The following is a 13882-nucleotide window of genomic DNA, read 5'->3' as shown; positions in this document are numbered from 1 at the left end:
AATAGGCCGACAAATGACAACGTGTCTAGTGTATTCGAGAATATTCCAATAAATGCCGTTTATGACGGAATCTTTCAATTTTCCAAAAACTTTCGAGAGAACGATAGCTTTTCGAAATGCTATAAAAAGGATATGAACCGATTAAAAAACAATCCGTTTTGACAATGTTGACTGCAAACAAGTCATTGATAAGCGACGGGCAGATTAGACATATAGCCATGATTTAAAATATAGATTAGGCGTTTTTAACGCTAACATTTAAGTGGATGATGGCATTCAACAGGGTAAAAAGATAAACAAGGTCGGCACTGATAGTGTTAACAAGTTATGTGTTATTTATTTTAATTAATTAAATAATTTTTATTTTATTTTTGAACACACCCATAATGTGTTAGTTAGGGGCAACACATCCTGTGTTATGAATGAATGAATGAATGATTTTCTTTAGTTCTAACAATATCAAATATAACAATATCAAATCAAAAGATATCAATGAAAAGTCATAGGAAGAAGCACGTTGCTTATCAGGATGTACCCCTTATTACAATAAACCCTTAACAAATGTTCTTTTCAGTCTTTCGTCTTTCAATATTTCAACCACTTCATCATTAGTCCTAAGATACATAACTTCAAACTGTTATAATCAGCCTCGCTCCTGTTCAATCTGTCTGTTATCTGCCTGTCTGTCATTATTGCCCTGCTCCCTGTCTTAGCCTGTGCTCCTGCTATCTGTGATGTTCCCCATTATCTAGTCCTGTGTTCTCTCCTGTATGTATCTATGGTATTAGTAGTAGTAATGCAGGTATTGTGATCTAGTCTGTCCTGTATTTAGTCACGTTGTATTCTAGTCTTGTGTTCTAGTCTGTCCTCCCCCAGCTGTTGCTCGTTGTAATCAGCATCTGTATTTATGCCTGCCTGCCCCGTGTCTCCCTGTGGCGTCATTGTTCTGTTTACCCCGTATCTTGTATTCCCAGTCTCTCGCTATTCTGTCGTGCTCCCCGTTATCCTGCCTATACCCTGGCGTGTTCTTATCCTGCCATTCACAGAATTATCCCTGTGCCATGTCTAGTAAGTGTATGTTAGTGTTTACGTTTTGATGCTCTTTTGGTTCGTTCTCAGTTCGGTTTCTGGTTAGGTTTTATTTATAGTCTGTCTTGTTTCCCTCGAGCCAGCTTGGCTGTGCCGCTTCTTCATTGTGCCTTGTAACGTGCCTTTGTTTACTGCTGCTCAGTAAAGCCTTTTCATTGTACTTTACTCCGTCGACTCTGCCTCGTCTCTCTGCTCGCTCACTGTCTGCATTTGGGTTCTACACACTACCACCACCACCATGCCAGATCGTAACAGAATGACGCCACCAAACCAGAACCCAGCGGCTAAAGAGAGAGACCGAGCGAGTGACGCGCTGCTCGCTATGGAGTGATTCTTTGAGGGGTATTTTCTCTCCTCGTCCTCGTGGGAGAGGATGAACTTACTGGCGCAGCTCACCTGCATGAGTGAGTGCAGTGCGGAGCAGGCGCCACAGCTGGAGGAGCACGGCTGCATACTCAGACTGTTGGTTCGGACGCTCTTGTCCTCTGCTCCCAGCGAAGCCACTGCTACCAGCATGCCCTCCCCTGCAAGTAAGACCCCCATTACTGCTGCTAGCTTAGCTCCCCCCACTAGAGTAGCCACTGCTAGCACCTCAGTCCCCACAGCTAAGTCTATGGTTCCCACAGTTAGGAGACTCTGTGTGGGCTCCTTGTTCTCTACCACTAGCTTAGCTCCCCCTGCTAGAGTAGCTACTGCTAGTACAGTCCCTACTGCTAGCATAGCCCCTGCAGCTAGCAAGTATAGAAAGGTTAGCAAGACACGGAGGGCTAGTAAAGCCCTTACAGCTAGCAAAGCTTCTGCAGCTAGCAGAACCTTCACAGCTAGCGTAGCTTCAGCAGCTACCTTCCTAACTCCCCCTGCTTGCACATGCCCTATAGCTAACGTAGCCTCTGTTGCTGGGACCGCTCCTTCGGCCGGCAAGGCCCCCGTGATTAGTATAGCCCCTGCAGCTAGCAGAAACTCAGCTAGCGTAGCTTCAGCAGCTACCTTCCTAACTCCCCCTGCTTGCACAGGCCCTATAGCTAACGTAGCCTCTGTTGCTGGGACCGCTCCTTCGGCCATCAAGACCCCCGTGGTTAGCATAGTCCCTGCAGCTAGCAGAAACTCAGCTAGCATAGGCCCCGCAGCTAGCACAGCCCTGGCAGCTAGCACAGCCCCTACTGCTAGCTTAGCCCCTGCCGCTAGTGTAGCCTCGATAGCTACCCCCTTAGTCCCGTCCGCTAGAGCTCCTGCTGCTAGCACCTTAGTCTTGTCCGCTAGAGTTCCTGCTGCTAGCACCTTAGTCCTGTCCGCTAGAGCTCCTGCTGCTAGCACCTTAGGGGCCTTTCTCACTCAGGTATTCGATTCCATTCCGTTTCGTTCTAGCCCGTTCCGAGATCTGATGCAAACTCCCCCCCCCCATCTCCCCCCTCTAGTTTGCGTACACACTGCAGTCTTGTTTCGTTCCGGGTTCTGTTTACGGTTTGCCTTTTGAGCGTTTACGCTTGCCGTAGGCGATGATGTCACGTTCGAAAATGTAAACACAGGAAGTGAAATATGAAGTTATATTTGAACCTCTGTTGTCAAGCCTTGTCAATATAACCCACCCCATTTTATCACGAATGGATGGTGTTGTAGAGTTCGCTTTTGAGCGTTTCCCAGGGCTAAGGCTAAGCTAACGGCTAACGATAGTTAGCTTAGCCTAGTCTAGTATAGCCTGTAACACTTTTTCTTTTCAGCAAAGAACGTGCAATAAACAAAACGGATACATTCACTGTGTGTTCTGCCTCTTTTCTCACGAATGGAACTCTGTTGTAGAGTCCGCTTTTGAGCGTTTTGCAGGGTTAACGTTAACGCTAAGCTAACGGCTAACGCTAGTTATCTTAGCCTTTTACTAGTAACATTGCTGCATCGATTATATTGAATGTCATTGATCTACTGGTCGACCACGGCCGACTGGTTGGGCACCACTGGTCTAATAGAAATAAATGCATTCGAACAAGAAAGTATAGTATACAGCAATGGCTAACGCTAAGCTAATGGCTAACGCTAGTTAGCTTAGCCTGTCCAGCAGCTAACATTATCCCATCGCTCGTGGCAATTATATTACATGTCATTGATCTACTGGTCGACCACGGCCGACTGGTTGGGCACCACTGGTCTAATAGAAATAAATGCATTCAAACAAGAAACTAATGTATAGAAAATAGCATGGCAAACAAAAATTGCCAGGCCTAATGCGAGCCAGGGAAGTGCTGTGCGTTTGTAACGTGGCTTCATGTTTTCATCCACTTGTTTTTGGTTGAGGTCTGAACTCTCAAATTGCCCATAAATATCGTTTTTGTGGGTATTCTCCAGTTGTTGCTGTGTGGTGTTATCTGCCCAAAATTCAAGCAAGCATGACAGTATAGTAACGACGTTGTGTGTGTCACGCCCCCCGCTCCCACGGCCGATTCCGAGACCACCTAATCCAACTGGCCCCGTTCAGCGGGGGGTAAAACGAATCAGCGCCGTTTCGCTCCCAAAAGGGGTGAGTGAGAACACTCCCCCCTGTGCTCCGGGGCGGTGATTCGATCCCAAAACCTGAGTGAGAAAGGCCCCTTAGTCCTGTCCGCTAGAGCTCCTGCTGCTAGCACCTTAGTCCCGTCCGCTAGAGCTCCTGCTGCTAGCACCTCAGTCCCGTCCACTAGAGCACCTGCTGCTAGCCCCGTAGTCCCTTCTGCTAGAGCTCCTACTGCTAGCGTAGCCCCTGCAGCTAGCCAGGCCTCCACAGCTAGTAGAGCCCCTGCTGCTCCAGTTCCTTCTCCGGCTCCCGGGGAGACCCCGACTTCTGGTCCGGGTCCTGCTCCTGTCCCTGGGGAGTCACCTGCTTCCGGTTCTTCTCCCGAGTCCGGCTCTAGGTCTGGTCCCGCCTCTATGTCCGGTCCGGCTTCTACGCCTGGCCCAGCCGCTACGCCCGGTCCGGCCTCCATGCCCAGCCCAGCCTCTATGCCTGGTCCGGCTGCAACGCCTGGCCCCGGCTCCTCGTCTGGTCCCGCCTCTACGTCCGGGTCTGCTTCTGCGTCTGGTCCAGTCCTACGCCGTGGTCTGCACCGAGGTCTACGCCGGGAGATACCCCCATCCGGGGTCCTGCGTCCGGCCCCGAGGTCTGCACCTGGAATGACCCCCGTCCGGGGTCCTACTCCGGGGCTGTCGCCCTCGCCCCCCTGCTCCGGCTCCCCTGGTCCGGTCCCGAGGTCTGCGCCTGGAGGAACCCTCGTCCGGGGTCCTACTCCGGGGCTGTCACCCTCACCCCTCTGTTCCAGCCCCCCTAACCGAGCCTCTGTCCCCGTGTCCATCCCCCTCACCGGGCCTCTGTCCCTGTGTCCAGCCCCCTTCATCGGGTCCCTGTCCTCGTTTCCAGTCCCCCTCATCGGCCCTCTGTCCCCCTCTCCAGTCCCCCTTATCCTGTGCCCCATCGGCCCTTCTCTGGGCTCCCCTCTGGTCCTGTTCCCCGGCCCCCCTGCTACTATGCCCCTCCTGGGTTATTTTCTCCGCCCCTCGGCTCCAGTTCTCCATGTCCTTGCCCCCAGTTTTTTCCGGGGTCTCAGCCCTCCACCTTGCGCGTTCCCGGACAATCTTTCGGGTCGTCTGGAAGCTGCCCATCCGGGATGGGGGGTACTATTATAATCAGCCTCGCTCTGGCTCCACGAACAGTCTCTCTGGCCTCATGAACAATCCTCTGCTGCCATCCTGTGGGCTATTCCCGCTATTGCAGCTATCTCCTGTACTCCTGTTCAATCTGTCTGTTATCTGCCTGTCTGTCATTATTGCCCTGCTCCCTGTCTTACTGTCTTTGCCTCTGCTCCTGCTATCTGTGATGTTCCCCATTATCTAGTCCTGTGTTCTCTCCTGTATGTATCTATGGTATTAGTAGTAGTAATGCAGGTATTGTGATCTAGTCTGTCCTGTATTTAGTCACATTGTATTCTAGTCTTGTGTTCTAGTCTGTCCTCCCCCTGCCTGCCCCGTGTCTCCCCGTGGCGTCATTGTTCTGTTTACCCCGTATCCTGTATTCCCAGTCTCTCGCTATTCTATCGTGCTCCGTTATCCTGCCTATACCCTGGCGTGTTCTTATCCTGCCATTCGCAGATTTATCCCTGTGCCATGTCTAGTAAGTGTATGTTAGTGTTCACGTTTTGATGTTCTTTTGGTTCGTTCTCAGTTCGGTTTCTGGTTAGGTTTTATTCATAGTCTGTGTTTTGTTTTCCCTCGAGCCAGCTCGGCTGCGCAGCTTCTTCGTTGTGCCTTGTAACGTGCCTTTGTTTACTGCTGCTCAGTAAAGCCTTTTCATTGTACTTTACTCCGTCGACTCTGCCTCGTCTCTCTGCTCGCTCACTGTCTGCATTTGGGTTCCACACACTACCACCACCACCATGCCAGATCGTAACACAAACACAATCTCCAAATGTCTTCCAACTAAATCATCTACAAACAACATCACTTGATGAACGAATCGATCAAGTTAATATACAATCATTACTGTTAATGATTGATTAATTATCCATCCAGTATCTTTAGTTATCTTTTTAAATTGTGAATTTATTGTCCAAACAGCAAAAGAAAGGCTCATTTATCATTCCCAGCAGACTGAGACAATTATTCAACGTACTGTAGGTGAAAGATCTAGTGTGTGTGACCCTGTAACCCCCTCTAATGTGACCGAGTGTGATAAAAAGGTAAGAGTTATTTATATAAAATATATAAATGATTGAAGACACAATGCCAGTATAATGAATTAATTCGTTAGGAGTGTGAGGGCTACTTTCGCCTTCTTCCTGAGAGAAGCTTTGCCCTTTTCTGTCCTCCGTCTCGCCTCTCTTCCTCTCTGACATTTTGAATGCAAATGAAGCGCCTCACCTTTCCACCTCGGAGAAAGATGACGACCTCTCACACCAGAGACTTGTTCACAGGAGACATTAGGGCTGGGCGATATGGCAATTTTTTTTATCACAATAACATTTTTCATATCACTCGATATCGATAATTAGCGATATTTTCTATTAGTATAAAAACATAATTAGTATTGTATTATTTAAACAACAAATGTATGTTTATTTAGCATCTTTAGTGTTACAGCCCCTCACACTCCAGTTCTCAGGCTGCAGCTGTACACATATTGGTGTCCATCTGGTCCCGGATATAATTTGGCACAACTTATGGATCGAGTGTGCCAGATGCGTTTAGAAGTGGTCGGATGAAGCGATTTACTCGGCTCTGTCTAAATTTAGCGCCCGGAGGGATTTAAGTGTAACACAGGGTGAGATATAAGGTTTCAAAGGGTGGGCGACACTGCCATCTAGCAGGATGCGGACGGTATTGCACTTTGGCAATCTCAAAATCCTTTCCTATGACAACACCGAGGTCAGTGGATGAATAATGAATACACATATTGAATAAAAGAAAAAACGACCAAAACCCGAGATATCTCGGGTCTGGCGCACAACGCATGGCGAGTTAACCTGGGATATCTCAGGTCTGGCGCAGAATGTGTTAAGTACAAAGTTGACATGACTTCAAAAGATGACAAATTAATAACAGATCTGACAAGAAAAGTAAACAAAAATGCCCTAGTGAGATCTGGGTCTAGGCCAGGGATTCTCAAACTTTTTCATACCGTGACCCCATTTTATTTAGGATATTTTTTGGGGACCCCACATTGTGTAATTTCAAAATACCAATCAAAATAAAAGCACACGTTGTTGAACTTGATCATGCATATTTATTAGAAAATGTAATCAGCACTATGTTATCAATACACAGTTATAAAACGAGGCATATTTAGCCAGGATATGTTGCCAGAACTTAAACAATTATTATTATTATTATTTTATTTTTTTTACTTGCCAATGCACTGTCACCTACCCGCGACCCCAATTTGTGTTGCGACCCATAGTTTGAGAACCACTGGTCTAGGGGCTTTGTTGTGTCTCACACAAGAACTGGAGTCGAAAAGAACCTTGGACGTGTCATATCGCCTGGCCCTAGTGTCTGAGCTGTTATACTAGTTAAACATATTAACTAGTCAAGGCTGTACAGAGAATATGTATTTAAACAGAGCTATCTATGGACATGATCATATTTTCCGATCACAACATCATCTCTCTTTGTCTCTCTCTCACCCCCTCCTCCTCTCCCCCCCTCCTTCTCTCACCACCCCCTCCTCTCTCCCCCTCCTCCTCTCCCCCTCCTCCCCCCCTCCTCTTCTCCCCCCTCCTCCTCCCTTCTCCTCCTCTCCCCCCTCCTCCTCCCCCCTCCTCATCTCTCCCCCCTCCTCTCCCCCTCCTCCTCTCCCCCCGCCTCCTCCCCCCCCCCCCCCCCCCCCCCCCCCCCACGCAGGGAAGTTGTGTTAAAGCTGCTCCAGTTTGAGGCCTCCACCAACGTGTCTGACATCAAGGGCTGCTTCCCCCTGCACCTGGCTGCCTGGCGGGGCGACGTGGACATCGTACGCATCCTCATCCACCACCACGGCTCCTCCAGCTGCCGCGTCAACCAACAGGTAACGCTGCTAACACACAGGGTCAACCAACAGGTAACGCTGCTAACACACAGGGTCAACCAACAGGTAACGCTGCTAACACACAGGGTCAACCAACAGGTAACGCTGCTAACACACAGGGTCAACCAACAGGTAACGCTGCTAACACACAGGGTCAACCAACAGGTAACGCTGCTAACACACAGGGTCAACCAACAGGTAACGCTGCTAACACACAGGGTCAACCAACAGGTAACGCTGCTAACACACAGGGTCAACCAACAGGTAACGCTGCTAACACACAGGGTCAACCAACAGGTAACGCTGCTAACACACAGGGTCAACCAACAGGTAACGCTGCTAACACACAGGGTCAACCAACAGGTAACGCTGCTAACACACAGGGTCAACCAACAGGTAACGCTGCTAACACACAGGGTCAACCAACAGGTAACGCTGCTAACACACAGGGTCAACCAACAGGTAACGCTGCTAACACACAGGGTCAACCAACAGGTAACGCTGCTAACACACAGGGTTGACACAAAAGTCACGTCAAATCATCATCATCATCATCATCATCATCATCATCATCATCATCATCATCATCAACCTTTATTTATTCTCGAAAAGACAATTGAGGTCACCCTCATTTTCAATGTCGTCGAGACTTTACAGACATTTCAATGCACACATTTCTACAATATAACAATAATAAACATGTATAACTATCTATATAGTATAAAATGAACATAGGCATAAAATCAGCACACAGATTGACAGAATAAAAAAACAATGCATAAATTGCAGACATATATAGGTATAAAAGACAATAAAAAATTGTGCAATGTAAATGTGCAGACTTAGTAATAGGCATAAAATAAGTGGTCAAAAACAGTTACAGACTGGCAGGCCTGCAAGTAAGCCCATAAACTCCCCCTGCGTTATAGGTAGTTTCATCTTCAGTGAGAACAACTGAAGAGAGTTCCATGGGGGGCCTACCTGGAAGAGGTAGAGAACCTGTCACAGTGGTGTCAGGAGAACTGCCTCTCCCTGAACGTCAGCGAAACAAAAGAGATGATTGTGGACTTCAGGAGGTCGGGGGTCAAGGACTACAGCCCCCTCAGCATCGACGGGGCACCGGTTGAGAGAGTGAACAGTTTCAAGTACCTCGGAGCCCACATATCCGAGGACTTGACATGGACCACACACATTGACAGTGTTGTGAAGAAGGCACGACAACGCCTCTACTTCCTCAGGCGCCTAAGGAAGTTCCAAGTCAGTCAGAAGATCCTTAGGAACTTCTACTCATGTACAATAGAGAGCATCCTGACCGGCAAAATCACCTCCTGGTTTGGGAATAGCACTGCACAAGACCGTAGCAGACTACAAAGAGTGACACGTTCAGCCGAACGCACAATTGGAGGGGGGCTTCCCACCCTCCAGAACATTTACATCAAGCGGTGCAAGGGGAAGGCTAAGAGAATTATTAAGGACTCGAGCCACCCGAACAACTGCCTCTTTGAACTGCTGCGGTCAGGCAAGCGATACCGGAGTCTTAAGGCGAGCACAGAAAGACTCAGAAGAAGCTTCTATCCCCAGGCCATCAGGCTGCTAAACGAACAATAATCGCTAAACGAACAATAATCACTATGCAACAACCATCAAATGCACACAGCACACACACCCACACGCACACACTCACTCAAACAAACAACACACTGCAGCACCCACTCTCCACACTTTAGATCACACAAACACACTTACACTTTATATTTATTGATAAAGGATTTGCACTACAACTTGTACACCTACTGTGAATTGTACCTAAATTGCACCTCGTCCCATTTCTCCATTTCTGCCTTGCACTATATAGTATTGTATATTAGTACACTGCACAGTATTGTATATTGTATGGTAACTACGTCTATTCTGCATCGAACATTGTACATATGTCTAAACTGAACACTGTGACCTCTTTTTTTTACTTCTAATTTTACTATGTTTTTATTTCATACTTATCTTGTCTTGCACAGTCTCTGGAGCGCAACAGTAAGAAGCATTTTGTACAAAAGTATTCTGTACTTCTGTATGACAACTATTAAAGAAACTTGAAACTTGAAACTTGAAACTTGAATGTATATGTTCCAACATATCAATTAAGCAATGCAACTTGAAATTTGGCCCTCTTATTACACATGTGATCCGGATATGGCGTGACACACAGAAAAAATTTACTAACCAACATAAATGGCATAGTCATTCTCCCCTATTTAATAACAATTCACTCCTTATTGCACAACAACCTATCAGATTTACCAAATGGGAAAAGAAGGGCATACATACATTGGGGGATGTCTTCAACAACCGGGGTTTTTGCAGCTATAAAGATATATCTAACAAATTTAACCTCACCAACTCCATTTCTATCTACAATTAAGAGCAGCTTTAAGGGCTCATGGAGTCCCATTAAAGGTGCCACTTGAACACCACAGATATCACAAATTCTTTTATGAAAAGGAGACATCGAGAGGCTTCGTCTTTGATTTTTATCGTCACTTACTCACGTCCTCATATGAGGTCCTTCCTCTAGACTTAGTCTGTAGGAAGGATATACCAAACTTGGAAGTAGATTTTGATTGGGATGAAGTTTGGGCAAACGTACGGCTGTCATCACGCAACCTGGATCATCAACAGATTAATCATAATTTTATTCATAGGACTTACTTAACTGCTAGACGTTTGCACCTAATGGGGCTCAAACAAGACAGCCTCTTTAATGTCCATCTTTGTGACGTGTCCCGCTGTGATGAGCTTCTCAATCTCAGCGCGGTATACACTCTCTTGGGCGGGGTTCTTGGCTAAGCGCCGCTCCGTGTTCAGCAGGTACCGTTCTGTGGCGTCTGTCTTGGCGTGGAAAGTAGGCATTCCTTCTCGCCGCAGGAGTGGCGTGGCGTATCTCAACACGCCGTTGACCGGGACTCTCTTGGTCCCTGTTGTGAAGGGCCAGATTAAACTGAATATATATATATTTATTTATATATATATATTTAATTGTATTTGTATATTCTCTAATATTCCCTGATATCCCTTGTATATTCCTTGTACAATATGCATTGAATATCCATTCTAGCCTACTGAACATCCCATAATAGTCTCCATTCTACTATTGGTCGAGACCTTGGTGCCAGGCTGCCATACCCCTCAGACCCAGTTCAAACGTACCGCTCCACATGTACGAACAAGTCCTAGTTCCGCGTAGGAATCTGGCTACCGCACCACTAATGGGACTATTTGTTCATAGTGCGTATATATACTGCGCTACTAAAGTAGGACTTTCTTTTCAGTCCAGTTTCTTACCCTCCAATAGAGTCACAGACGTAAAGCCTCCCCGCGACGCCACGTGTGGGAGTAAGGCCAAGTTCGCCTACCATCGGTATTGAGACATCGTGTATATTAATATTTTAATAGTCATATTTGGCACTATATCGTCGAGTTGGACGTAGTCTATTAAGCTAATAATAGTCTGTTAATATATAGTGCTTCGTGCGGTGAGAATACTACCGTAGTCAGTACCCCATCGTTTCGGGCAGAGAACTGGCTGCTTACCCAGGGTGGTTGACCCCATGTGAAGCTGCACCCGAGGAGCCCCAGAGCCGACGAGCGAGTGGACCTGTATACCGGATTGTTCTACCGACGACAGCCCGCCTTCCCAGGCACGGATTATGCTTTGTATACTTTGATTATTCCATGGATAAAGACCCCCGACACTGCCGTGTGTTGGAACCCCCCCCCCCCTGGAGAGGACGCAAGGTGAGGAGACGCTCTGCAAGACGAGGTCGCTTCACGTCTCTCCCCCGTGGACCGGAGAGAGCCGGCCCACAAAGAGTCCACCTGCTTTCATCTGTGGTCCAAGGATCGCCGGCGCATTGAACGGCACTACAGTGGGTTCACCTGGGATACCCTTGGCCGGACGAGGCAGCCGGATTCTACCCCCCCCCCCCTCCTACTCCTGTCGGCTTACAAGCGACCGGATTAACCCCCTCTAGTGTATCTAGTATATAATCATTAAAGTATCATTGCTGTTATTCCTTAACTATTCCAGGTCGTATATTTACCACCTGCGCCTTCAGAGATTGGACATTCTCTATTGATATACCGACGAATACTCTTTGCCATAAAAGTGCATACTATTTCAATTCATAAATGTAATTAAGTGATTAAGTGCTTGTTCTACACACCATCGCTGTGTAGAAATAAAGACCTGTTTCGACTTCGTACATTTGTGTTGGATCCGTTTCATCTACGTGAGAGTGTTTATGATAATATATTTATGCCGTGTACTGGGTGGCCGAATATTAAGTACAAAGGTAGTGGTAGTAAGTATCATATCTAGTAATACAGTCAGGGAATTGTACCCCTCAGTTACAATTGGTCCTTCGAGCCGGATGGTAATTAGTGTAATATTAATATAGTGTTATTAATATTGAAATGGCCTATGATGAACACTCCACGAAACGATCCTCCTAACCAACGCCCGCAGCGCGAACGACGGCTCCCTCAGTACTTAGAGGCTTACGCTGTCAGTCAACAACCTAGTCTTCTACTAACAGTAAATGCGGTAAAACTAGAAAGTAAAAGTATGTCTAACCCCAACGCCCAGACTACCCCGACCATAGAGGCCCCTACGGGCTCTAATGTAACTGACCAAGTTCACGGTGGGGACCAGTGGGAACCAGACATGACTTCACACCCCGCCAGTACTGAAGAAGTAGTCCCCGATGAGTCCCGGGAGGAATACAACGCTACCGAGAGAGAACTCGGCACGGAAGAAGACGGGGAGAGCACCGTGGAGATAGAACTCCAAGGCTCCGCAAGGAGTACCCCGAGGGAAGGCTCCCCTATACAACCGCCTTCTCCCAGCGAGGCAGAGAGGACCCTACAGCAGGCCTTCCTCATCAGCCTGAACGCCGCTGCTGAACGCGACCGACTGCAGATCCAGCAGCGAAGCGAACACGAGCAGATACGTCTAGAAATAAGACGCATTCAGATGGAAGAGAATGTGGCCCGAGAACGAGCCGGTGCTCAACGGGACGCAGCGCGCGACAGACAGCAGTCGCAACTAATAGAACAGCTGATCAGACGGACAACACCCTCTCCCTCCGCCAGAGGCTCCAGGAACTCGTCTAGACACACCTCCAGGGCGGCATCCCCTAGCCGAGTAAACAACCCTGAACTTGACCAACAGACGAGGTCTATACCCCCCACAGACCACCTCCCCCCACCGGTCCAAGCGAGACCTAGCAACCGGGAAGGAGCAGCATATCCTGTGGAGAGGCTAAACCAGAGACTACAAGCACTGGATGACCTAACTGAAGACGAAGAGGAAGAGGAGGAGAACCACGCCCGAAGACAGCACAGTACTCTACCGGACCAGGAGGCCCGGTACAGCCCAGGCTATACCCCCGCGGAGCTGCGCTACAGACCCCCGACTCTATACCCGGGTGAGCACGACGCACGACCCGCACCGAGGAACAGCACCTGGACAAGCGGGCCATGGTACACTGCCGGTACCAGCCCATACCAAGGAGCGGGAGGAGACTCGCCTAGGAGGCCTCTCCCCCAACGCTCGCCGATGTATCCACAGTCAGCGTCATACATTGGCACGCCTATGGTACCCGACTTCACCCAAGAGAACCGGGCCCAGTATACAGAACTCCGCATGTGTCTGGAGACCATGTTGGTGGATGTATTGGATGAACGCCACAAATACGCCATCCTACTGAAGCACTTAAAGGTACCCCGCACACATAATATAGCGCTCGCCTACGCGACTTCCACCACCCCATACACAGCAGCGCTGGTAGCATTGGACCAGAGGTATGGGCGCATATGGGATTACGTGATCCAGGAGATCCGACACATCGACCGCTTACCCCCAGCAATAGACAATCGAGCACTGGACGACCTGTCCATCAGAGTGCAGTCCCTGGTAGGGATGTTGGGAGCGCAAAGAGAGAAGGGGAGGCATGAACTTTACGCCAACTCAAATGTGGAAAGGATCCTGGAGAAGCTGCCGCCCGCTCGTCAGGAGCGCTTTAGGCGGCAGAGGGACCACAGAGACCCGAATGGCCCCGAACCGAACCTCCTCGATCTAGCAGACTTCCTGGCGAGAGAAGTCAGCAGCCTACGGCTAGATACATTCGGACGGAGCACCCCTGGCTCCAGAGAAGGAACCAGACGACTAAATGATGGAAGAAGATCGGTGACTGTGATGCACCAATCGGAGTCAGTACC

The 13882-nt window shown here is 48.4% G+C and overlaps 1 protein-coding gene across 1 annotated transcript in view; it reads left to right on the top strand.

Annotated features, from left to right (window-relative positions):
- Positions 1–13882, top strand: part of anks1b (ankyrin repeat and sterile alpha motif domain containing 1B) — a 541227-nt gene that overhangs the window by 232835 nt on the left and 294510 nt on the right. Inside the window, 1 exon segment of the mRNA XM_084331050.1 lies at positions 7447–7606. Coding sequence (XP_084187176.1) covers positions 7447–7606 — 160 coding nt within the window.

The sequence above is a fragment of the Notolepis coatsorum genome (assembly GCF_963971535.1).
Source record: "Notolepis coatsorum genome assembly, chromosome: 15".
In the NCBI taxonomy this organism is placed as follows: domain Eukaryota; kingdom Metazoa; phylum Chordata; class Actinopteri; order Aulopiformes; family Paralepididae; genus Notolepis; species Notolepis coatsorum.
Note: the sequence above shows the minus strand (reverse complement) of the source record. Positions and strands in the feature narration are given on the sequence as shown.